Below are 27473 nucleotides of genomic sequence, written 5' to 3'. Positions count from 1 at the left end.
AGAATTTTTGTTCCTTTTGTTCCGCTTTCCCTTTCGGAAAAAAAACGGATTCGGATTGTTGCGCTCTCAATCCGCGAACGTGATCTCGGGATCTCATGCTGTCATTAGAACAATAACTTCGAAGATGCGCACGACACGGGATTGAGCGATTCGCGCAACTGTCATCGGCGCCACAACAAAGAATCGGAATGGGAAGCCTGTAGACGGTGGCGTTGAGCACGTCGATATCTATTGAAGCAAGTTTCTCTATCGCCTTGCAGTGCCCGCGAGTCGAAGTGAGACGGAATGACGATGTGCGGATCGTTCAAGAAATTGACATCAGGTGGCGCTAGCCACCAGAACATTAAGCACAGCCATCTGTCTGCGCATGTGCTACATATGCACACGCTGAGGCGCGGACGCACTCGCTCTTTTCTCGACTGCCCCCTTTTGTTGTCCTTACCTCGCTCGGGCTTTCTTTCCACTCAACGGTGGTGTCTTAGACCTTCCCCACCACCTCGCTTTCTCTCGCTCGCTCCTTCGGGCCCAACGAGGCGAGCGTAGCGCTATACCTACGCCCCCTTCCTTCATCGCCCCTCCTACGGCCGTTACTAAGGCCCGTGAGTGGGAGTGAGAGGGGTGGATATGTGCTACGCGCGCACCCACGCACGCACGCATGCATGGACGTATGCACGTATGCACACATGTGCACTCTTATTTGTATTTCTATCTATCTTGCCCCCTATCAGTCCTGAGTCAGTTTGTGCTCGTTAAGCATATCAACGGACGTGGTACTGTTAGAGCAGTTAGCGCGCGCTCTCAAGCATGTATATGCGCGTGTACGTATGGCAATATCATAAGCGCGCGTGGAACACATGTGCATGCACGGACGGTCTTACGTATATGTGTTTGTGAATGATTAGCCATGAAGCGGAGAGCGAGCACGATTTTTACCATCACGGTGGCTTTACCACCGTTCGCCGGTTAGTTCCTTTTTATCCTTGGACGTTTCGCCATCAACTCCCAAGGGGGCGCCTTTTTTCGGGCGGATCGAAGGGGGCAGTAAACGAGTGCAGGAGAGGGGTTGAGCAATGCGTAATAAGTTCGTTTTATTTCTGTTTTACCTTTGTGAACATTCTTAATATCTGTGATTAGGTGCTTGGATCCCTCCGCCCATCCATTCTTGCATTTGGTCACGTGCATAAGGTGAAAAGATTTCATTATGCTTGAAATATACTTCAATAATGATATTAGCACATTAGAAACCTTCTTCCGATGATTTGTGCATTTAACATTATTGGATTTATATTCGTAAATAAAATTTGATATTCTTATACCGATTTTTCATCATTTTTATATAAATTATTACTTATATATAAATTTATTTTATATATATTATATATATATATATATATTTTTTTAGTATATATATAAATTAGCTCTATCTGATCAATTTTATATAAAACTGTGGTTGTAGAGTTGTAAATTTTCAAATTCGAAACTATTAGAAATTTGGTAGATTTTTTGTTTCCGTTTTTTCTTATACTTTTTATTTCATAAGAAATAATTGCTAAATGATTTTTATTACACGTTATAATTATTATAACAAATATTCTGATAAACTCATTAATATTAATTTATCGATTTTTTAATAATTTATGTATTCAAAATTTCACAATTGCTTTATTCAAAATAACTTTAATAATAATGAAAATAAATTAATTTATCATGTTAATTATAATTTATTAATGCAAATTTCTGACATTGGTGATTAATATAGTAGTTGTGTATGGATGCAAATTTGTAAATCCATTTAAGATGAGTCGGATTTCCGCTATTTATATTCCAAGTACTACTAGTAATTATCTGAATAATAATATTATATTTATGGCTTTGCTGATAAAACGACTAAATGCTTAAAATTTATTTTTAACGGAAGAGAGAAATTATTGCAAAATGGAAAATTATAGTAATTTATATCTTTACATTACCAGTAAAGTAGATGGAATGCTTTTTGTTAATTAATTTTGCATCCTAGTTTTGACACATAATTATGTAATATAACTTTAGATGAATATAAACATTCACAGCTTTTTTGAATCTACACATAACGCTAAAAATACTACTAGTATTGTTTAAATAATCTTATATACACAAATAATTTTACTCCAAATGTTGTTGAAGATAGTTTAAATTATTAAATATTTTATTTTAGCAATTAAAAATTATTTAAACATTTATTAATTTAATTATACTTTATACATTTGCAAATAGAATAATGATTATAAGCAATAAGATGAATATTTCAATATAATATTTCTTATGTAATGTGAAGTAACTGCAATTTTATGTTCATGATTAATTTTTCTATACTATGTGGTTCATTATTGTATTTCAAAAAATTGTTTATTAACTTTTTCTGTAAGAAAATGTTTCTGTGTTTAAAACTGGAGATGGTAATCTAGCGGTCTACTTCGTAATAAAATGTAACAGTTCGAGTTTAGTTAAGAAAATCGTCTTTCTATAGTCTGCAATTTTTCAACAACAATATTATACAATTTGTTATATTGGTTATGTCACTTTTAAATTGATGAATATTTAAGTAGATTTTGAAAAAGATTTTCAAATTATTAAATAATTTTGTTTTTTACTTATACGTAGCATGTATTGAAAACAAGCATAACCTCATTCGACACTACATAATTAAACAGCTAAAAATTAGTGGGGCGTTCAAGCGCAGAGGTGAGAAGTATGCCACAAAGATTCATATAAATTAGGGTGAAAGAAAAGAAATGAAAGAAAAAAAATAGAAAGGGAGGAAAGTTAAGATGAATATGTACTGTTCTTGGCCTGTAACGGAGTACGGTTTCTAGCCTTTCAACACCAGTCGGGATATTTCAGGCTGACTGCATAACGACATGAATCTGCAATGATCCCGTCCCTCCTTTCTTGTTTCTTTTTTTCTTAACGAAGATGGCCAACAATCCTATGTAAAGGGACCTGAGGATAGATTTCCTTTGAGATGGTTTTCTTCGATGTTGTGCAACTATGCTTTGCTTTACGACTTTTCCCACTTAAAAAACAGTTTTAAAACTATGGCGACTGACAGCAGGATAAGTATTATGAACTTTCCTTTTCGATAAGTTTTCGTAAAGTTGTCCAATTTAAACATTATTTGATTTATTTGAATTCTCTTGAAGAAGGTACTTTTTATCCAATATCCGTTAATTATTTTTTAATTTATATGTGTGAAGCTATATTAACACATACAGATTGGTAAAAGCATAATAATTTATATTTAAGCAAATAATAATGCGATAAAAAATTATCTATCGTGAAAATTTAAATTAATCGAAACTAACACTATTTTAATTTATTTGTTATAATTATATTACGAATGAAATATTTATAATTTTTAAGAATTTGAATGGCAAGTTCGACTATGAAAATTGCTATTTAAAAGATTAAATATTACAATTCTTGTTTGGTTAGTGTTGGTATTTACTGTACTGATATTCAAAGTATAAATTCATATTTACTGTTGATATAAACTCTATAAAATAATCAAATAATTGAAAAAATGCTATTAAATTTCCGTAAGATCTGATACTGGCCATAAGTAATGGTGAGCGTAATTTTGCAGTAATAAAATCGAAGTTAGAAAAATAATAATGAAAAATAAAACAAAAAAAATTTACCTTATTTAAAATTAAAAGGGAAGAAGATTTATTTACAGATGATCTTATTTCTCCCAGTTTATTGTGTGAAAAATTAGATGGTGACATATAATACAACCTAGTTTAAAAGTATATTGTCTCTTCGTGATAAGTTTGTCAAAACGGCGACGAGTAATCACGAGCTCGCTCCAAACCTCTTTGGGTGCAAAAGGATGAAACTCAATAATTAAGTACTGGAGCTCTTGAATTGCTTTGGAACGTGGTGCTGACCTATCAGTTTCCCGACAGTCAGCTACCGGAATGTTACCGGGTGCAGTTTTATCTTGGAGGGAGAGCGATTGTTGTTTATTTTTATGAATACACAGGCGCGTATATTCACACGTTGGCGCATATAACAGACAGAAAGAAAGAGAGAAAGTTGCGAGTGAAGAATGAAGAGTGAAGAGAGGCAGCCACTGGACATTAACCAATGGAAGACCCAATGGGTTATGTTGATGCGATACATGATCGTGTCGTTTTATTGGTCGTGTTAACGCCCGCATGTCACCCTGTATTCAGAATTTTGCCTGCGGTTGACAGCAACCACCGTGTTTGTTTCACAGTACGGCCTTTGGCCTTCTTGTTATCGAGCTGGTTACGCATATTCAAACATCGGCTTTTAGTAAAAGCATGTAGAAAGGACATGAGATCTGGAGTCGAGAGAGGCATAAAATATCTTTTTACCGGAAGTACTTTTTATTGGAACTGGAGTCCAAGAGAGTACGTCTCAATACCTAATTAGTAGTACGTCTTATTACCTAATTATAGCAGTTATTTTAAATGTAGTAATTCTATGATTTTTAACAACTTCATAATTATTATATCTAAGTAATGGTTGATTTAGAAATTATAACATCGTATAATTACAGATTCTAATATAAAATTTTATTTAAAAAACAACTAAATACTAAATGCTCGTATTAGAGTAATGACAATCTAATAATTGTTCTAAATAAATTTTTTATTGATGATGATTTCACTATAAATCAGTATTATTAAATGAAAAATTATATAAATTTACTCGCAACCTGGCAGTGCGTAAGAAATATATATAGAAATCATCTAAATAATATATAATTGATATAATATACTGAAAAAAATTATTGTTACAAATTAAAACTGTGAACATATTTAAATCATGATTTCTTTAGTTTACATATCAGTAAACATTGTATATAAAAATTAGTAATATTAAATTTTTAAATAAATTAATATAATAACGTTGTATAAAAAATCACAATAAAAGTTCAGTAATAGAGAATCAATTAAAGAGATGTATTTAATATTATTTATAGTATTTATTTATATATAAATTTACATTTTTATAAAAATGAATGTTTTCTGTTTACAGTATTAGTATTCACCATTTTACTATTATACGATTACTTCTTTATGTTTATTTAGATTTATATTTAAGTATATATTACTCTACATATAAATTTATAAAATAAATAAAAGTTTTTGTAAGCATAATTACATCCGTCATTTTTTGTCTAATCTTCAATTTTTTTTTTTAAATTGAAAGAGAACGTAAATGCATGGGTAAGCAGTAGCGTGAATAAATGCACGTAGCACTACGCATGACATTCTGACTACGATGGCGACTTTTGTATGCGTGAAGATACGTTGTTGAGCACGATTTTTTCATGTTGAAATGAAAAAATATATATATATATATATATATTTAATATATTTTGTCGGACAAAAAGGATTAAAAGGAAAGCACAACAAACAAAAGTAATACACGGAAATTAAATTATGTATGAGATATTTAAAGTGTAATGTTGAGGTAGAATAAATATTATATTTCCATAATTATAAAATGGTATTCGTCTTGTATATTGAAAAATCTTTGTTGAGCGCACTTTAATATACGATGATTCAAATATTACAAATGTTTTTATGACTGCGTATTCTTATTGTTAAAAGCATTGGCTAAATTTACATGAACATACGCACTCATCAAATACGTTTGTTAATCATAAAGCAATTGTAACAATTGAAAAGCCATATCTAGATGTTCCCACATCCCGCATCTCATAAATATTTAATAAAAGTATGTCCACGCATTCTAATTATACCGTCCAAAATACTCAAGAAAAAATTTAATTATTATTATTAATTATTATTAATTATCATTCACTCATATAATGTTTCTTTGCCTAGTCTCGACAATTTACAAATTTAATACTAAGTAGGATTCTTTACAGAAGAGGAAATGGAAAATAGGAATAATTTATGTCATTAATTGTTCTATGTAATGTTTATGACCTATACTCTGGTCCATTGTATCGTAAACGGGGACTTCATTGGAGTTCACTCGTAACAGATAAGCGCATCAACAGCCTTTTATCGGTCAATTGAAAGTTTGGAAACACCTACAATTATCTTGGAAATCATATCCCGTCTGCCTTCTATTTCAAACTTTTCTTTTTCATTCTTGTTTACTTCTTTATTCACTTATAGTTGTATTTTCATTGTATTTACTGCGGCTGGGCGGTTTGAATGGCCAGTGCTAATTTTGCATTAATCCCGCTAAATAATTTATGATTGTTTATACTAATATGTATTACAAGGGAGTATTAATTTTTTTTGCTTTTTTAGCCATTTAATTCATACTTCTATATTTAATTCATACACATCCACTCTTATCTGAAAATAAATGAAAATAAATTGAATTGTGTATACAAATGTCTATGTCCAATACATGTAGTGATTGAAAAGATTTTAAATGATATTTTTAACCTCTATTTCTTTCGTTACAGGGCAAAGTCGAGTACTACGTCAAATGGAAGGGTTGGAGCAAAAAGTAAGTATTGCTTTTGCATTGAAGTATTTTCTATTGAAAGATACTATTTTTTAATTAATGTATAAAAATAATGTAACTTAAGATACCACTCATCGTTTCATTCGTGATTAAAATATATTATGTATAGTTAATATTGGACATTATTCAGCATTAAATAGCAACCATTTTACTTTGACAAATTAAACATTTTGTTGGTTATTTTACGTTTTCATACTGCATATTCAAAATTATAACACACACACACGCACACGCTCACATATATATTTATATATTTGATTTTGTATTTCTAGTTTGTTTAAAGATTTTAATTCTTTATAAAATAGTTAAATTTTCAATAATTGAAAATTTTAAACATCTATTACAGACATAGACAAACGATTAAATTGGACATTCTATTTTTATCTTAGTATCATATATAAAATTTATCTAGATGTTTTTAATCACAAAAAAAATTTCGCGATTGGATAAAGTGCTATTTCTATTTTTATTTTTTCTGTTTTAAGTGCGAATAATCTTATATATAAAAGTAATTTTTATATTAGAAACAAAGTTTTATTTTCTTATTACATAAAGATTTATTTATTAGAATTAATAGTTATATTAATGATGGTAGAATATAACATACATATTAAGTTATCTTCAGTCATAATTAGTTATGTTAAGATTATTAGAAAATATTTTTTAAGAATTTTTAAGAATTTTGGGTTTTTAAAAATGTGATTAAACTTAATATTATTAAATAAAAAAACTATAACATCAAATAAAAAAAGATTTTTCATAGAATATTTATTAAACTATTTATTGTGCATTTATTGGAAGTAAATAAATTTGATATTTAAATAATCCACTAATTGTTTAAAGTGAATAAATTGAAGAATTATTACTATTATAATCTAGTTGATACTGTATAAAATTAAAAATATGTTTTTATTTTCAGATACAACACGTGGGAACCAGAAGAAAATATTTTAGATTACAGGTTAATCGAACTTTATGAAGAGAGTCAAAGGGGAGGTGATATCACGACTAGAAGACCAAGGCGAAGGGATGCAAGATATAGTGTAAGTGTTTATATAATTTTCATATTGTTTCATTATCATATAACAAGGTACTTAAAATGTTTTTGCTTATTTATATATAACTAGTAAATAGATAATTATTATAATTTATTGTATTTTTAATATAAGGTGTTATTTTACATACATTAATTACTGGCATTTAATTATAAATAAATATATCTAACATTTTGAATTGAAAAACTTTTATTTCATAAAGTTATGCTCAATAAAATATTATTTAATAATTTTAATAATTTTTCAAATTTATTGAATTAAAATTTATTAGAATAAAGTGTGTTACTTATAATAAATAATAAAGACAATGATTGTTATTGGAGCTGAAATTTTATGTTATTATATATTTTTTAGAATATTTAAAAAAACAACAAGTAAAGAAAAATTGATTATTCCTTTATATGTATTTTGTTGTTTAATAAAAGACTATACATATTGCACAACATAATACAATAAAAAAAGGTATTAATTAATATAATTAATAAAATGTAGATTAATCTTGCACAATAAATAGTACATTAAAAAAAATAAAATTTAATATACGTATAATCAATATACATGAATTGTAATTTTTATTACTATTGCTGATATTATTCATGTCTAACAAATAATATAATTTTATAATTATTAATAATATAAAAATGATAAAAAATAATTCTTTCTAGTTAGATCTATATTGTATATGATAATTCATTGGTATTTGTTAAAGTTAGTATTAAGTAATTCAACTAAATTTATTAATGATTTCATAAGTTATATGAATAAACGTAAATTTCAATAATATTAAATAAATCGTATAAAATTATTAATTAAAAGTGGATTAGGTCGGGGTTTAATATGAATTGAAAGTGTTTTATCAAAGTTGTGTTCATTAAATTAAATACTTAACCAAAATGACTTTAAATATAATAAACGCCATGTATATCTGCGATTACTTAACTCTGGGCTAAATTGAAAACATTATTTTTGTTATAAATTGAAAAATAGCTTTAATAATAGTTAATGATGTTTTTAAAATTTAATTAAAATTAACGTTAAAATTAAGTTAACTCGATAAAAAATAAAATTTCACTGATAATGACTGTCGATGTATTTCCATTTTATTTTATTTATTCACTACTTTTTTATAATAGAAAAAAGTATAAATGTCACACTGATAATGTTTTTTTTTATAATTTTAGGAGCAAGTGCTCGCTAATCTTGTTGTGGAGGAGGAGCCGGGCGGGGACGAGCGCGTGGGCGAGGATAGTCAGGATGAATCGGCGAGTGAGGCTTCGGCCGCGGCCGCATCGACGGTTGTAGCCGTAGTTGAGCGCCTCAACGATGTCGGTGTCGACGGCCTCAACGTCGACGAAGATACCTTGGCAAGTTCACTTGATGGGCGCGATTCTCCGGTGCCGCCCACCGAGCTTTCAGCCTCGGCAGACAGCTCGAGCAGTAGTGTCGACATTCCCCTCTTACCGGAACGCGAGCCTGCCGGTACCAAGAGGAAGGCCGAGGTATTGAGCAAGGAATCCGGTAAGATCGGCGTCACAATCACTACCAGCAGCCCAAGCAGTGGCAGTGGCAGTCCGCCACCCAACAAAATACCCAGACTCTTACCACTCAAGGCCACCAACAGTTCCACTTCACCGACTTATCATGTGAGTATCGCGCAATCTTGAATATTCATTTAAAGCATATCGCCATTCAACTTCCAAAGTCCACGTTTATATATGTATACCCTTGGGGCACGTATATTTTATTGTAGTATTTAAAGCGGTTGTTTGTTGTACTTGTTAAAGAAAAGATGAAAATATATCAATCATATCTGTTTACATGAATATTTATTTATTTTTTATATATTATAATTTTGGTTAAAAAAAATAAATTATTTGCCTTGCCTCTATCCAATTATGTACAACAGTTATATTGTTTATATATCTTCAGAAAGGAAATGAGTTGTGTTCAAATTATTTCTAGGCAAACAATCTTAATATAACTATTAAAAAGTTTTGTATATTACACTTTAAGTAACTGCAAAATTCTGAAAATTACACATAATTGTTCGTATTTGTGATTAAATTTATTGTTTATAAACTATTTGCAGCAGTATATTATAAAGTGACTCACTTCCTCCATTCTCATATATTTCAGACGCATAAAGTGAATGGTAGGCGACCATCTTCATCAAGCGTGAAATCAACGCCGGAAGAGCCACTACCGGCTGTCCCCACGACACCGGCCCCCCCCTTGCTGGACAAGAAGCGACCTGAGGCCGATGTGCCACGTGGACCGCCACCGTCACTACCGCGAGCTCCTTCATCTCCTCTGTCCCCCCAAATCGAGACACCACTTGAACTCCATCCGATACATCAACAACAGCAGCAGCAGCAACAGCAGCAACAGCAACATTTACAGCAACCAACGAAAAAGAAGCATCAGCAGCAGAACATGGTGCAACAGGAACAGCGTAAGAGCGGTGAAAAGGAGAAAACACAACAACAAAACGGCCAGATAAGCATGGACGTTAACGGACATAAATCACCAAGTCCCACGGATTCTTATACCAACAATAACAGGTTAAATGTTACAGTTCTCAACGGCCATCACAGCCACAATAATATCATCAACAATAATAATAACAACAACAACATCATCATAAACAACAACAATAATCTTAACACCAATATCACGAATAACAATAACAACAACAATAATAGCAACAATAATAATAATATAAACAGTATCAAATCAACGAGCATTAAACAGCAGCATCAACAACAGACAGATGTAATAAAACCAAGTGAAACTGTTTACATGCCACTTATAAGTCCCGGCACTGATTATTGGCACGCGCGTAATCCTGTGGCTGATCAGGTCTTCATTACGGACGTTACCGTTAATCTCAAGACCGTCACCATCAGGGAATGCAAGACTGAGAAAGGATTCTTTCGTGAGCGAGATCCGAAGAGCGATGTTTATCAATAAATGATGGCTTAGATAATTGGTTAAGAGAAAACCGTGTGTTGTAATATTCAAATGTTTTAAAGCTTGTATATATAAATTATTTTCGCACTAAAGCACGAGACGAGCGCGCGCACACATTAGAGAAAGAGAGAGAGAGATTTGAAATAGAAGGAAAGAGGCGTCAATACAGAGTAATAAAGTTTAAAGTGATTTAAACACAAACCTACGCCTATCCATCTATATCTACATGCGACATCCCTGTATGCCACACGTATACATGACACGTACATACGCATGTACAAAATTATACAGAAATTGATAAAATAACGAACGTATACTTTCATGATTTTTACAAGATTAAAACAAAAACGAAAACATTTTTGGATAGTTTTTTATTTCGTTGCAGTAATTGCAAAGGTAGATCGAATGAGATAATACTAATTTATTGAATAAAAAAGTACGTTAAATAATGCTGCGATACATGTATGATGAGAGAAATTAAACTATGTTAATCATTACTGTTTTCGACTTAATTGAAGACACGAAACTAAACAATTTAAAAAAACATTTGTTAGTTGATAGATTTACTGAAAATAATACAAAAAACTAAGACCATAAAAGTAAAATCGAAGCATCATATGCAATTCTAAAGTAAATTGCTCGGCTACTAAACTGTCAGTTTAATGTATGACAAGTTAATAGTGACAAGTTAAATCGGGTTCAAACTTGGCTAGTGTATTTAACGAGTATATCGCTTATTAGAAGGAAATAAATATTTTTTCTTTGTATAAGTTCCTAAAATTAATCATTTTTTAAGATTATCATTTTAAACTTATATAAAAGTTTAAGAATTAGTTCTTTACTTTTTATTACAACGTAATGAGCAAAATTAATCGTTTTTCGCTAATTTGCACGAGTTCCTTTTTCTGTTAAGTATAACGTCATTGACGTTTACGAGCTCTTTTCAAAACTTTTGAATTAAAAATAAAAAAGCGGAAAAATAAAAAAAGAAATGCATTTGTTATAATACTATATAATATATAATAGATGGTTCTTGACACGACGCATGAATCGATTGACCTTTAACAATTATGTCTAAGTTTTCGCACTTATCTCAGCATTACGATTCTTTTTATTCTAAATGCAATCTGTGTGAAATATGATGGAAGGGATTAAGATTTAATGAAACTTCTAGACCAAATTATGTGTTTCATCAAGTACATATTACCATTAATTCAATTTAAATTATTTCATAAATGCCTACATATGTGCAATTTTCTCTTATGCACTTTCAGAACCAGTAAATCCGTGATATATAGATAATTAATGAAGATACCCTTAAAAAAAAACAAAAATTAATCGTATATGTTGTTTATTTATTAAATCGATTACGATAATTTATAGATTTTTAAATTTTTAGTGTTATAGAATTAAACTGTGCATGCAAGATATCCCATCACATTGCCGAAGCTTTTTCTGAAATATTTCAGATCTCACATACATTGTAAATACAAATATAATGCAGTTGTAAATTTACAAACTGACATTTTTTACAAACAAATGTCAGAAAAATAAATTTCAATATTTTTTACTTGGAAAAAGCACGAAAAGCACACACTCCTTTTACCGTTTTTTTCACAATGGGACATCTTGTGTACTCTAATATTAATTGCTCCCTGAGAGCTATAAACTTCTAGAATTGACACATGAAAATATTGTAATAATTGTACATTGAAGAGGAAAGTAAGAAGCGTAAAAGGAACACGGAATGAATTAAGATAATGCGTATCTTGTAAAAAAAATAAAATTGTAAATAACGAAAATAAGTACAGTTGTGCGATATGTAAGTGAATGAAAAAAATGCGAGAACGTATGAGAGCGAGACAAATTTGTGTATTGTAGATTACTGTGTTATGTATTGTAAATAGCTTGAATCCCTTGTGTTGTAAATGTTACACCAAGCGAGTGCTGAACAAATATTTGAAAAGTAAAGGGTAACAAGTAAAAGACAAATAAAAAATTAATGAATGGAATATAGGAGAATGATCATTCTTAGGTTTAAACTTTCAAGATAGACTGTGCACGTACCTTCGATATTGTTTCTGTACTTATAGATGATCGATTTACCTATACCATAATGGCGTAAAAAAGATAACACAGGCATATACGATATGTGAACCCCGGTAGCACCAAATCCAACAGTAATTTTAGTTCTGTCTGGTACAGATTCCTTATATTTCAATAAAATTATTACTTGAAATTTTTTATCATTTATCATTTGTCAGCCTTTCCTAAAAATTATACATTTATCATTTGATTTTTTATTAAATAAAAATTTTTTCATTCACGTTTATTAAATTAAGATTAAATTAAGAATATAAAGTAATTTATATGAAATAAATCTTCATTTATTTATAATAATAAAAATTGTAAAAACAATAGATAAAATTTTTATTTTAACTTATAATTATTTACTTCATAATGTGAAGGTACACCATTAAATTTTAAAGAGGAATTATTGGTATTAAAATTTGTTTGTTTATTTTTTTCATGATTAAGATTGGAAAAGTACACAAAAAACCTGTAGATATTAATGAAAGATTCGTAGATAAATTCTTAAAAAATTAAAAAGAATGATCTACTTAAAACTAATTAATAAATATCTTTAATACGGCATCTATTTATATCCTTCAATTTTCTATTGCTTATTGAAATTTGGTAATTAAAGAACCTATAATTATATTACAGTTATTTTTAAAATAAATAATTTTTTTTTAAATTACGTAAAGCATTTTATTATTCATATAATATCAAAAAAACATTTAAAAATCCTCACAACCAACTAAAGATTATTTAATTAAAAAACTTTTCTAAGATTTTTTAAAGTAAGCAAATGAAAATAAATGTATAAAATAAATTAATTTATAAAAATTAGTTTTAAGTAAAAAAACGTTTAAGTAGTTATGTGACTTATGAAAAATATTGAAGATTCACAAATCTGTAACGAAAAATATTTTAAATATCTATTTAGAATGTCTTATACAGATTTCTAAGCTTGTAATGAATTACAATTTTTTATTTTTAAAATTATACTGTGGTTTTTTTTTCTAAATAAGGAGACTTTGACGAACACCTGTTTTGGTAAATTATTTACAATCATAAAATTAGCACGATTTTACTAACAGCTCGTTGCTTTTGCTGAAGAAATAGTGAGCTGGCTCAAGACTCTTTTAAAATAACTGATTCACTAATTACAAGTAATATTAAAGAATATTACGATACTCATCAATTTCGAATAAATTTCTATGTATAAAAATGAATGCAAGCAGGAATTAAATTTAATCAAATTATTAGTTTTTAATAAGAAATTTTTTATTTAACTTTAATGTTGCAGATTTTAGTAAAAATCTCATATAAATGTTATGATATATTAGATTATATAATATAATAATATCGTTCTGTGTATAATAAGATTTAAACAGCCCGTTAAAATTTTTATTAACAATAGAAGAAATCGATGATTACTTAAATTTAAATACTCATAATTGCATAACATTTTTTATTTACAATTCATGAAATTATTTTTTTCTTATTACATATAAGAAGCTTTAAATTTGTATTTTCGCGAAGGTCATTTCATTTGTTCATCACATATTTTAAATTTATATTATTATCAATTAAATTGATGATGTAATTTAGTTTAAAATTTCCTTTGAAATCAGCCGTACATTTTCATATAATCAATATTAATAGAATCATAATTATATTTTTATCTCATTATATACAAATTTATTGGATTTTAATTATCTTCTTCAAAACTACTGTATATTTTCTGATCTGACCGTGACATACACTTTAATTGATCAGATTTTTTTCTAATAAATTAGATAAATGTATTGTTTGTTTTGTAAATTTTAGATTATAATTTAAAAATTGCACAAACATTATAGTTTGATTCTCTCGGAGAAAATAGAGGTAAGCATTGTATCCGAACTTATCTAGTTTTATGATAACAAACAGAAAGTATATAATTTACAAGAATATTTGTCGAAGAAAAAGAATTAGGATTTTAATAATATAACTTGCTATAGGAATTTTGTATTATGTTGCAAAACTAATAGTGAGCATTCTTGAAAAAGGAAATGGATGCAAGCGAATTAGTAAATAATGTTTAATGTGCCAAAAAAAAAAAAAAATGGATGGAAAATTGTCTGATCGAAACCATCATTTATCGCATGACTCAACTGACTGTCTGTATAATAATTACCAATTCGAAAGGATAGAACATCTATTAAATCATTTATTGTTCATTCCTACTTCCATGCATAATTGGATTACTTGTGCTTAATTTTCAAAGTATTAGAGTTAGCTTTTTTTAATTATTAAAGATGGATTTCAGCAAATATTTCAATCATTATTTCATTTATAATATATTTAATTTTTATTAGTTAAATATCTCCATATATTATTCAATTGTCTATCGAATAATGTGTTTTTCCATTAAATTTTAAAATCATTTCATTTTTATATTTCATATATGTGTATATATATATATATAAAATTTGATTCAAATATTTAACTTTTACTTTACATTCTTAATTTTTTAAATGCGTATGTACGTACTAGATGTATTTTAAATTCACTCAAAATGCATTATACTTTAAGCATTAAGCATTATTAATTTTTTAAGTTATATAAAATTAAAAAAATATCTATATGTGTTATATTTTTCAACTAAATAAAATATAATAAAATATCAAATCAAATATATTTGTTTGGTTTATTAAATTTCACTTTATTTATAAGAATTTAAGGCAATTCTAATTCTACTTAGGGCAATTGAACTATTATTAGAATTTTCTATTTATGTAATATTCTATATAGCAAATGGTATTTGTATTTTGTTAAAAATATAATTATTTCCGTTCTATAGTAGTTTTTATATATAATGGTTATTAGCAAAAAATGTAGCAAGATAATGAGTATTTTATTCATTGTTTTACCAATATGTTTAATTCCGTAATAAGTAATTAATAGAATAACTATTTGATAAATGTTACTTTTAATTTAAAAAATTACAAACAAATTATTTATAAAGAAAATTATGCATTTATGTTGTACAAATGTGACATTAAGAAAAAAAGGTGGCAGAATTTATGCTTTTGTATACATTTTATGCTTAGTAATTTAACTGTAAAGAAAACTGCTACAGTGATTCTTAGCTTACTCGTGTACTTTCTCAACAATTAAGTAAATTTCATTTCTGATACTCGTAAAGATGTACAATATCATTGAAAGTGTATGATTTGTAAACAATAACTATCTTGCCATTATCTTTGTCGATAATTTAAGTTTTAAATGATTCATTTTCAATATTAAGCAGTTTCCAAAACTAATGGAAATATGTTAGAAAGTATGAAATCTCCTAAAGTTTAATAAAATCTATGATCCCAACACAGTTAGCCTAATTATTCATAAATAAATAAAACTTATTTCTTAAAATACCATGTCATTGTTTTATAACACTATTTCCTGCATTTGGTATTCATTAATTTTTCATTTTAGGCGGGAATAATTATTGATAGATACTGTGGCGCAGTCTCACTGGGACGAGCAAAAAGCGAACTTTTCTATTCTTAAGTCGCTTGCTTTCCTTATCTTCCGAAAATAAAGTAAAGAGGTTATTTAAGGAATTTTTTAAACAACTGCATGTAATAACCACTATTAAATATTTCTGCATTCAATGATCTTATTTATTCATATTATTTGTTTATTTATGGTTGCACTTTTTACATGAATTGCAAATGATAATAATACAATGTATCCGATGCACACATAGCCAGCTGTAAAAGCATATACACATGTAGCCAGTTGCAATATAAGTTGAGTACAAGGGGGCAGCAGCAATTGTATTGTAGGTGTGACGTCGATCACTTTACATAGTCGTTCATGTACGCCTCATCTTAATCTATCAGGTTATTTTGCTCTCTCTTGGTTCCCCGTTACATCTTTTTGTTTCTCTGTCTCAGTCCCTCTTGGCGTTTCTTAATACGACAGCATATTTCTAATAATAACGGCAATAATTTATAAAAGGCATAATAAAGCACAACTGGTTTCACCAGAGCCATCCATTCGACTTCTAACAGTATTTATTTTTTTTTTTGTACAACGCACAAATAGCACCACCGGGCAAGAAGCAGAAGTTGACGACCAAATACGTACATTTTTCCGCGCGCTGCTTTAGAAGAGGCAGAAGAAGAGGTTTTCTGAAAGACGCGAAGAGGCAAGCCTCGATGAATTAGTCCCATATGCGCTGGTTCGAGACGACATCGACAAAATATGTGGGTGAAGCCAGAAGAGGTTTTGCTAGTCAATGCTTTATGGTAAATAGGAGCTAAATAAATGACAAAGTTATAAAAAGGAGTGAGCAGGACATTGCGTGAGTATAGGAAGTATAGCGATAAGAAATTATAGATGTAGGCTGTGCTGGCCAAGCAGCGACTGTACGTTTTCGTATTGGATGGGGACAAATTCCCTTATTTACATTTTCAAAGAGCGCGAAATTCTTACAGGGGATCAAGCTCCATTTCTCGCTGGTTCGCGCTAACCATAATCAGCTGTTATTTTCTGTTGTTGATTTTATTTCTGTGCTAGTCAAAATTAACGCACATTATGTTTGATGCTTTCGTTAAAATTTCGCGGCTTCCTGTGCGTGTACTGTTTTTTCCCATTGCATGTGACAGAAGAAAAATTACAACATAGTGCGCTATTCATTACTTCACTATCATTTATCTCGTTAATTGTTGAATCTTGTTAGTTTTATATAATATTCTTTTTATCTAATTTTTGTATGACTCACAATAATAAATACAATTCAACGTATGAATAAATTATAGAATGAAATTGAATTGTTATTTTTAAATCTAATATAATTTATTTAGTTTTACAAAATAATTGTTTTCTATTTTAAACATTTAAAATTTTAAACTACAGGATAAGCAGGAATTGCATGCAATTATATATAATATTTTTTATACATTAAAATCAATAAGCACACATTGGGACTTACATAAGTATACTCTTTGTTATTATTAAGTAAAAAATAAATTTCATCACGAGTAATATTAACATAATATTTAAAATATGTTTTCAGGATTACCGAAGATGCTACCACATACTTTGTGAGACAACGAAGAAAAGGTTATGGAAAAATTAAAGGGCTCACATCCATTATTGTTGGAACATTAGATAGTGTCTTTGATACAAAGCCATCACCGTTCAGAATTTTACATCAAACGCCTTCATCCGAAGTTTATTGGGGTACATTTTATATTTATAAAATGTCTTATCTATAGATATATTAATAATTTATTTATATATATCTTATTTATATAAATTATTAAGTACATTAGAAAGTAAATATTTTTAATACTGGAAATACAATATTTATTATGTTTGCAAAAATAATATTAATATTTTTAATAGTATTAATATATAAATATTAAACTAAATTACAAGAAACTATTGCTGATAATGAAGTAGCAGCTGATAACCATTTCCTGTTATAGAAGTCAAATTCAGTTTTTATACTTTAGTTTACAAGAATAACAATTTTTATATTTATGTTCTATAGCCTTAATATAAATTAGGTTTTACACTAATGCATTTCATTGATTTCTTATGATTTTGCCGTTTTATGTTTATATTAATTATATAAAATGTATTAATATAAATATATAATTGTAGTGGTGGCATGTTCTCTGACACACTCAGAAATAGTAAAAGATTGGGAATGGCTGCATGAAAATTTAACAACTACATTGCAATCCTTTGATACAGAAGAAGAAATTACAGATTTTGTGTGCTGCAAAATACAATCTATTATAGCAAATAATGCATCAGACTGTACATTAGCCGATGGTATGTTATTTTTCTTATATATACAAAGTTTAACTTGTAGAAAATATTATTAAACAATCTTATTTTTTGTAGATGAAGATTCACAATCGTTTAAGAGAGTTTCATATAAATTTCATCAACTTTTTAATTTATCCAAAGATGACAAACTTGTAAATTATTATTCTTGCAGGTCAAATATACATATTTGAAGCAAATTATTTTGAATACTGCCATGTTTTTTATTTAAAATAATATACATCTTTTAAAATTTAATTTGTAGTTATTGGAAATCTCATCTACCTAGGCAAGGATGGCTGTATTTATCTGTAAATCAAATGTATTTTTATGCTTATATTTTGTCAAAAGAAACTAAATTGATTATTCGGTGGGCAGATATTGTAGAATTAAATAAAACAAATTCTCGTGTATTTCCCGACAGTATTCGTATAGTAACACGCGATGGTAAAGAGGTTTGTATATATTATAAGATACAAATTGCAGTGTACATAATTTCCATATAAAAATGTAAATAATATTTTTAACACTATTTCACAGCATTATTTTTCAATGTTTCTTCATAAATACGAAACATATTCATTAATGGAACAATTAACAAATCTTGCAATGAAACGGTATGTTGTAATTTATTATTAAAAATTAATTTTTATAAAAATAATTTTCATATAAGATAATTTTAATTTTAGACTTATTGATGAAAAGAGTGGTTTTAATGAAGATAGAGATCTTCTAAAAAAATTAAGGTAAAAATTTATTTACTAATGTTTACAGAAATACGTTAGATATAATTTATTATTTATTCATAATTTATTGTCTTTTAGTAAAAATGTGCCTAAGAAGCCGTCGTTTTTAAAAAGAGATTTGGATGCTCGTGCACATTCCGAAGCTTATAGGTTGCAATTTAGATTACCAGGAAGTGAAAAGTTAGATGGCTGTGTTGATGCAACTTTATGGACTCCTTACAATAAGAGGCATAATTGGGGAAAAATTTATTTATCTCAAAATTATTTGTGCTTTGAAAGCAGAGTAAGTTGTTATTTAAATCATCTAATTAAACTATTAATGATACTACTGTTAATTGTATTATTTAAACTATGTTAGGTTAAACAACTGGTAAGTTTAGTTATATCATTACAAGAAGTAAGACTTATTGAATCAGCCGAAAATCAAGCGTCGAACACTGATGTAGGTAAATCGATATTGGTTACAACTGCAAGATCATCATTTCTTTTTGCTCAAATACACGATAGAGATTTTGTAATACAAAAAATATCAGAATTGTTGGCTAAAATAAAAATTTTGTCTCAACCATTTAATATGAATAAAGAAGAGAGTGGAAGTGATACAACAAATGATCAAAGTGAAGAAAGACCAATTTGGATGTCTCAACCAGCACTGATGAAATTATTCAAAGCTCCGCTCAGTACAGAATCAGCTATTAAGCAAGAAGCAAAGGAAAAACAGTGGGAGTTACACTTTTCTGAATATGGGAGAGGAATGACAATTTATAGAACTGTGGAAACTGCTAAGCTTGTTATTGCTGGTATACCACAAATTCTTAGGGGTGAAATTTGGTTAACATTTTCTGGTAATCATCTTCAATTTATGAAATAAAAATCATTAAAAATAATATTGCTTCAGTTCTAATTATTTCTAACCATTGTTTGTAAATGTATATTTTTAAGGTGCTCTTAATGAAATGATAATGAATCCTGGATTATACAAATCTTTAGTTGATCAGTCTCTTGGAAAATTGTGTCAAGCTAATGAAGAAATTGAACGAGATCTTCACAGATCTTTACCAGAGCACCCTGCTTTTCAATCTGACACTGGAATTAGTGCTCTTAGACGGGTTCTCTCTGCCTATGCATATAGAAATCCACAAATCGGTATAATTTAAACTAAAATTATTCTTTTTTAATTATTGTGAATGTTAAATTAATTTATTTTAAAAACGTTTTTTCATTTTCACTTCTATTGACAAAAATTAGGTAATAAATTTGGCATGGAAAAAAATATATTGTTGTTTAAAATATACAATAAACAATATATACATATAGTGAATGTATGCATGTAAATATATGCGACTCTTTTTTTTATGTATATTTTTTATTAAAATAAAAAAGAAATATCGTAATTTTTAGATTATTAAAGAGTAATTCTAATTATGTGATAATTAATATAAATATTTTTTTCATAAAGGTTATTGTCAAGCTATGAATATAGTAGCATCTGTGCTTCTTATCTATTGTTCAGAAGAATCGGCTTTTTGGCAACTATGCAATGTCTGTGAATCATTATTACCAGATTATTATGACAGACGAGTAGTCGGTGCTTTGGTAGATCAAGGATTGTTAGAGGAACTTGCAGCTGAGCATTTACCTAGATTGTCTGCTAGATTACAGGATTTAGGATTAATTAGAGTGATTTCTTTGTCATGGTTCTTAACAATATTCTTGAGTGTAATGCCTACCAGCAGTGCAGTTAACATTATGGATTGTTTCTTTTATGATGGAGCAAAAGTAATTTTTCAGGTTAAGGAAAATTAAGAATGAAGCTTGTCAATTGATTATGTTTATTCATATATCTGTAAATTAAACTTTTAATTTTAGGTGGCATTAACGGTGTTAGAGTGGAATCAAGAGAAACTTTTAAAATGTCACGATGATGGAGAAGCTATGCAGCTGTTAACTGATTATCTTGGAGGAGTTTATAATGATGAAGATCCAATATTACCTAGACCTATTGATAACCTACCTCCAAATAAAGTAAATTTGTAACAGTTTCATTTTATATTTTATTAATTGCTTCTAAAACGAAATATAATTTATATCTTTTATAATTTGCCTTTTTCAGAGTATTTCCATTCAAAGACTGATATTTGAATCATATGCAAAGTATGGATCTTTAACAGTAGGTGGAATTGAAAGACTACGATTAAAACACCGTCTTAAAGTAGTTCAAAGTTTAGAAGACGGTATTGAAAAAAATGTTATAAGGAGCGTTATTACTGAAAAATTAATGACTACAGAAGAGTTGCAGGTTGAAAATCTCGCATTCGGTATTTAATAAATAAATTTATTGGGATTACTTATACATAAGAATTGCTTTATCTTTAGGAATTATTGAGTTTAATCAGAGAAGAATTAATGAGTCAAAGAAAAACAGAATCCGATCGATATGATCCAACACAACCACCATACGAAGTATATAAAATTGATTATGATCTTTTCAGGATTTTGTTTGCCGGTTTATCTCCTTGGGGGAAATGTACTCGAGCTGAATCTCTTGCTGCAAGACTATTTCGAGTAGAAATTTTATTTTATAATTAATATATTTAATATTTTTTAATATTATAAAAATGGAGTTTATTTTTAGTTAATGGACCGTAATCACGACAATCTTCTAAATTTTAGAGAAGTGGTACAAGCTATTGCTATGACAGCTACTGTAGATTCTTCACAAAGATTAAAGCTCTTATACACACTTCATTTACCACCATTATTGACACCAGTAGATTTTGATTCTCCTACACAATCAGGTAAAATATCGATATTTTATTTTTAATTTGTAATTCTAATATCTCCATTGTATCTACTATTATCAGTAATAACTACATTGTATATCAAATATTGATGATTGTTCAGATGGTGCTGAAGTTGCTGCAGAAGCCACAGACTTCTTTGACAGTATGGAACAAAGTATAACATCGTTAGAATTACCAGTTAGTCTAGCTGAAGAACCCAATAGTACTTTATCACGATCAACTAGTTTGAATAGTCCACAAGGTGATCAATCATGGGAAGAACAAAGTATGGGCAGTTTACGATCAATGATAGCTTCCAGAGATAGTCCATTAAATTTAAAAACCGTGCCGAAAATGTCTCAGCTTCATTTTATAGCATTGTGGAACACCTTGTATGATATGTTTCCTGCTCAACCCGAAGATCAAGAGACATATTGGTGTATATCAGAAATTGGTAAAATTAAGATTGCTTTACAATTGATACAGAATTTTAATAATTGTAATATGAGCTAATGTAATATAATAAATTAAAAACTGACAAGATAGCTGATTTAGAAGTTCTTAATTATGCTATTAATGTTTTATTAATAAAAAATAAGTTTTAATTAATAAAGAGTGAATTAATTAATAAAAGTTTTTAATAAACATATTTAATTTTTAAACATGGCAAAATAAATAAGTAAAAATTTTTTTTATATATTATACATTGTAGGTTATTATTAATTATTTTATAATATATTAATTACATATAAAGAACAATGTAAAATATATATTTAACAGATAGAAAATATACTTGATATAACTGTTTTAGGTACATTATTACTTCAATTAGGAGATGTTGGAAAAAAATTCTATGTTGAAAGAGAAGAATCTGAAGATTGTTCAGCAGTTGTTTTAACAAGTAAACATACTGGTGTAATGGTTAAAAAAAACTAATATTTTATAGAATATCTTAACAATATAAAATATTTAATATAATATTTTTTTTCAGTCATCTGATCGTAATGGCAATCCAGCAAACCCATCATTTCGTGATCCTAATTGGTCAATTACTGTTGAACAATTTTTAGCATCTGCATTAAATGGTCAACCGATCGTGGATTTTTTTAGTAAACGAACTGATCTTATTAAAGCAATAGCTTCACTTAGGAATCGCAGATTCAATCGTACACATTCACTTTCTGATACACCAATATTAAATGTATGATACTCAATAGCATAGTTATTGAGCTAAATTAATTGATTGATGGATTTATTGAAAATTTTTGCAAAAATAATTATATAAATTTAATATATTTTAAAACAAAGTTTTTAAATTTTGAGAAATTTTTTGTTTGTGATATAACGCTTTAATATTTTAAATGGAATTATTGTAATCCGGTGTATGTGTTTGATACATATTAAGGTATTTTGCACTTTTGATAAATACTCAAAATGGAAAACATGGTATTTTAATACACAAAATTTTTGCTTCTATAAAATCAGATGTTTAATAATTCATTATAAACTAATGGAATAATAAATGAAAAGTATATTTTTATTTAATAAATATTTAACTTATTTATAGATAACTAAGTATAAATAATTCTAAATTTTATGTTACATAAAGAACCAAATTGTCCTTTATTAAGAAGTAAATAATATATTACAAAGTTATTTATTTAAAAGAAAAATTATTTATTAAATATTAAATTCAATTAATTGAATTTGAAATAATAATTGGATTAAAAATTGTATTTATTCCTTTAGTTTTTTTGTAATTGTCAGTAAAGTTTAAAAAATTTAAATTTTTAAAACGGCTATTCCTTTTTATTTTATAATAAATTTAATAATTACTAGTGTTTTTATGAACAATATTTTATTTAACAATCAATATTTTCTAATAATATTTTGAATGCAATAAAATTGTATTTTATAGAGAATATTTTTATTTTTACACATAATTAATTGCAAAATATTTTGCATTTAAATTTTGTGAATGAAAATATCAAATAATCGTGAATTTCAAACATTTATATAATGTACTATATATGTATATAATGTGTATTAAATAATTTCATATATGTTTTTTTTTGTTATTTAAATTGAAAATAAATTTTATAAAAAATATTTTTATCCTAACCATTGGAAATTTGTATTAATCAAGAAGCGACAACCTATTTTTAAATTTTTTCTAGATTTCATATTGTACATTAATTTACTAATATATTAAGGCATTTATTTAAATTCTCTTTTAAAATTTCAAACACGATATATTATTTAAGTTGTCAAAAAAAAGGAATGATCATAATCTAAGTAATTTTTATCTATATTATTTTACATCTACAATTATATTATATTAATTTATAAGATAACAGTGTATATTTTAATTATGTAACAAAAAAGAAAACAATTAAAATTTTTTTGAAGTACTATAATAACTTTTTTGTTTTTATCAAAAAAATTAAAATTTTTAGTAAAAATGTCAATTCTATAAATATCAAATAATTTATAATTACATTTATTAAAACATATTTCTATTCGTGTTACAAGTTGAATTAGAAAAATTTATTGGATTTTTTAAAAATGCATACATTTTCTTAATTTTTAATTTACAGAGGTTAACCGTTTAAGTTGATTCTTATTCGTCATACATTTATATATAAAATAGCTGAACTTTGAAGTTTGATGTTAAACTATATATCACACGTGTACTAGACTTAAGCAATGAAAAACAATATCTATTTTATTGTTAGTTAGGATGATGAAAGAAGACAGTCTTATTTTATATTTAAGTAGTCACGGTTCATAAACTAAATAAAATTAATTTAAATTGTAAATGAAATGTATAGAAACGCGTTTTTAATAATTTATTATGAAACATTTTTTATTAAAACTTATATACAGGTAAAGTGAAATCACATGTTATTAAATAAGTCACCTTGATATTAGAAATTATTTTTCACTCGCAATTTCCTTGAACTAATTGCAGTAGTAAATTTTTGTACTGTGCGGCGCACTGTGATTTCAACAAATATACGTAAGAATAATCAATTAATTAACAATTTATGTAGCATTAACATTACAATATTTTTGTTTTTTTGTAATCTTTTTTTTGTATTTTTTTCAACATTTTTGATGACATTCTTGAATTGAATTTAAAATTAGTATGTTGTGTGCATTTACAAACAATAATTTTTTTTTTTATTAAAATTTTAAAACTTTGGTTTAAATTTTTTAAAATAATTTATATTGTAGAAATAATTTTCATATTATAATTTTAATTAAAATAATATTTTTTAGTGAAAATTCACAGAAATGGCTGGTGTATTTATAAAAAAATCTATGTCTTTAAATATAAGTTATATAAATTTATTGTTACACCGATCAGTTTTTATATTAAAAATACAATACTTCAGTTATTCAGACAATGCCAAAGAAAGTAATTTTAAAAGTCCTTTGGAAAGTTTTAAAAGAAAACTTTCCAAAGGAGAATTGAGGAATGATGAATACCAATTAGAAATAGTCAAAGATTTACAAACTGTTTATCAAGATGTGAATAATTATATACCACAAAAACCAAGTATTTTCAATAAGTGGATTGGCAAAAACAAGAAAAAAAGAAAAATACCAAAAGGACTGTACCTTTATGGAGCAGTGGGTGGAGGTAAAACAATGTTGATGGACCTTTTCTATGATTGTTGTCAGGTATCTGATTGTTGGTCTTATCTGTATTATAAGCAGGAAAGAACATATAGATAATGTTAATATTAAATAATTCTTTATGTAATAAATGTTCCTTTCCTATTTGTTTATTTAAACTAAATGTTTTTATAATGTAATATCTATAAATAGATGGAAAATAAAAAAAGAGTTCATTTCCACTCTTTCATGCTGGATGTCCATAGTAAAATTCACAACGTTAAGAAAAATATTATCAGAGATCACAGCAGTAATAAACTTCAACCATTTGATCCAATACCACCAGTAGCTTCTTCTATAACCGAAAATATATGGCTTCTTTGTTTTGATGAATTTCAAGTAATTTTATCTATTTTTTAATTTTAATTTTAGTATTTTTATTATACAGATTTTTTGTGCTTTTTATAAAATTTCTGTTTTTCTAAATAAAATATTATGAGAAAACATTTATTTATTAAATAAATTAATGTTCAATATAATATAATTAACTGCAAAATAAATTATTTTATTTAGGTCACAGATATTGCAGATGCTATGATACTTAAAAGATTATTTAGTGAACTTTTTGATAGAGGAGTTGTGGTTATTGCAACAAGTAATAGAAGTCCAGATGATTTATATAAGAATGGTTTGCAAAGGGGACACTTTATACCTTTTATTCAAGTTTTGAAAGATCATTGCAAAATAATTTCATTAGACTCTGGAATTGATTACAGAGCAAAAACTGCATCAGGAAAAGAAAAACATTATTTTATGTAAGTAAAAGTGATGAAATAATGTTAATAAATATTGTGTAAATTTAAATATAAATTAAAACAAATAAATAAATAATATTTATAGTAAAGGACAAGAAGCTGATAAGGAAATTGAAAAAATCTTCAAATATTTATGTTCAATGGAAAATGATACTGTAAGATCGAGGTTATTTAATATTAAAGGCAGAAATGTTTTATTCAATAAAACTTGTGGCCAAGTTATGGATTCAACATTTGAAGAATTATGCGATAGACCACTTGGTGCTAGTGATTATATCCAAATATGTCAAGCTTTCCATACAGTAATTATTCGGGATGTACCTCAACTTAATTTTAAACTCAAATCACAAGCAAGGAGATTTATCACTCTTATTGATACCTTATATGACAACAAGGTAATAATTGCTAATAAATTTGTGTAAAAGATGTTCTGTATAGTATGGGAAAAATATGAAAAATGAGAATTAAAAATTTAAATATAGTAAAATAGAATGCAAAATATTAAATTATAATCATTGATTTCCTTCAGAATTCAGTAATATTAAATTTTCGAAATATAATTCTTCTGAAAATAAGAATTTTATTTAAATTAAAAATTGTTTAAATCCTGTAGGTAAGAGTTGTAGTTTCTGCAACTGCTCCTTACAATAAGTTGTTTGTATCAGAGGGCGAGGAAGAATACACCGATGAAAAACGTATGTTGATGGATGATCTAAAAATATCACATGGAACAGTAAGTACAGAGACTCAACGAAACTTTCATGAAATTAAATATTTATATATGTTTCTAGGATGACCATAAATCTAATATTTTTACTGGGGAAGAGGAATTATTTGCATTTGATCGTACAGTATCTAGATTGGCGGAAATGCAGACTACAGAATATTGGGATAAATGGGAACATCATAGATGATAACAAATTATGTAGAAAGTAGTAAACATTATACATATTAAATTATAAAATTTATCTTTTCATATGATAAAATTATACATCAAACTTTGTATTATTATTGTAATATTGAAAACACAAATTTCTGATTTTTTATAATATTGGTATATAATATTTA

General features: G+C 27.3%; 3 protein-coding genes across 4 annotated transcripts in view; all 3 read left to right on the top strand.

The window, feature by feature from the left end:
• LOC105366305 (probable serine/threonine-protein kinase samkC) overlaps positions 1-10654 on the top strand; it is a 12042-nt gene extending 1388 nt beyond the window's left edge. Inside the window, exons 2-5 of the mRNA XM_011504710.1 lie at positions 6461-6504; positions 7442-7565; positions 8759-9220; positions 9714-10654. Coding sequence (XP_011503012.1) covers positions 6461-6504; positions 7442-7565; positions 8759-9220; positions 9714-10547 — 1464 coding nt within the window. The 3' untranslated portion in view covers positions 10548-10654. The remainder of the gene's footprint in view (positions 1-6460; positions 6505-7441; positions 7566-8758; positions 9221-9713) is intronic.
• A 5724-nt stretch (positions 10655-16378) lies between these two features.
• Tbc1d8-9 (TBC1 domain family member 8/9) lies at positions 16379-23215 on the top strand. The gene is made up of 18 exons (XM_011504709.1): positions 16379-16909; positions 17680-17846; positions 18273-18446; positions 18519-18615; positions 18706-18895; positions 18981-19057; positions 19130-19186; positions 19265-19469; positions 19545-20031; positions 20129-20332; positions 20646-20977; positions 21056-21211; positions 21300-21485; positions 21563-21751; positions 21822-21984; positions 22091-22423; positions 22781-22884; positions 22961-23215. The coding sequence occupies exons 1-18, from the start codon at positions 16866-16868 to the stop codon at positions 23174-23176; spliced, it is 3381 nt and encodes a 1126-aa protein (XP_011503011.1). The 5' UTR covers positions 16379-16865; the 3' UTR covers positions 23177-23215.
• Positions 23216-24821: 1606 nt separating this feature from the next.
• On the top strand, positions 24822-27391 carry LOC105366301 (putative ATPase N2B). 2 transcript variants are annotated; one of them, XM_011504707.1, is made up of 8 exons: positions 24822-24855; positions 24941-24988; positions 25252-25656; positions 25804-25989; positions 26164-26405; positions 26491-26800; positions 27019-27138; positions 27197-27391. In XM_011504707.1, exons 3-8 carry the CDS (start codon positions 25267-25269, stop codon positions 27317-27319), a joined length of 1371 nt encoding a protein of 456 aa, XP_011503009.1. In that variant the 5' UTR covers positions 24822-24855; positions 24941-24988; positions 25252-25266; the 3' UTR covers positions 27320-27391. The 2 variants fall into 2 exon arrangements, with proteins under 2 accessions (XP_011503009.1, XP_011503008.1); XM_011504706.1 differs by lacking the exon at positions 24822-24855 and having other exon boundaries at positions 24862-24988.
• Positions 27392-27473: the final 82 nt, after the last annotated feature.

The sequence above is a fragment of the Ceratosolen solmsi genome, unplaced genomic scaffold (assembly GCF_000503995.2).
Source record: "Ceratosolen solmsi marchali unplaced genomic scaffold, CerSol_1.0 scaffold58, whole genome shotgun sequence".
NCBI classification, from domain to species: domain Eukaryota; kingdom Metazoa; phylum Arthropoda; class Insecta; order Hymenoptera; family Agaonidae; genus Ceratosolen; species Ceratosolen solmsi.
This window is presented reverse-complemented; position numbering and strand designations above follow the sequence as displayed.

Bases quoted from the DNA above. Each gene is read 5' to 3' on its own strand.
- Tbc1d8-9 (XM_011504709.1), top strand. From the start codon at position 16,866: ATGTGGGTGAAGCCAGAAGAGGTTTTGCTAGTCAATGCTTTATG. The intron at 18,447-18,518 runs GTATGTTATTTT...TATTTTTTGTAG, and splicing joins AGACTGTACATTAGCCGATG to ATGAAGATTCACAATCGTTT. The intron at 18,896-18,980 runs GTTTGTATATAT...ACTATTTCACAG, and splicing joins TAACACGCGATGGTAAAGAG to CATTATTTTTCAATGTTTCT.
- LOC105366301 (XM_011504707.1), top strand. From the start codon at position 25,267: ATGGCTGGTGTATTTATAAAAAAATCTATGTCTTTAAATATAAGTTAT. The intron at 25,657-25,803 runs GTATCTGATTGT...ATCTATAAATAG, and splicing joins TTTTCTATGATTGTTGTCAG to ATGGAAAATAAAAAAAGAGT. The intron at 25,990-26,163 runs GTAATTTTATCT...TATTTTATTTAG, and splicing joins TTTGTTTTGATGAATTTCAA to GTCACAGATATTGCAGATGC.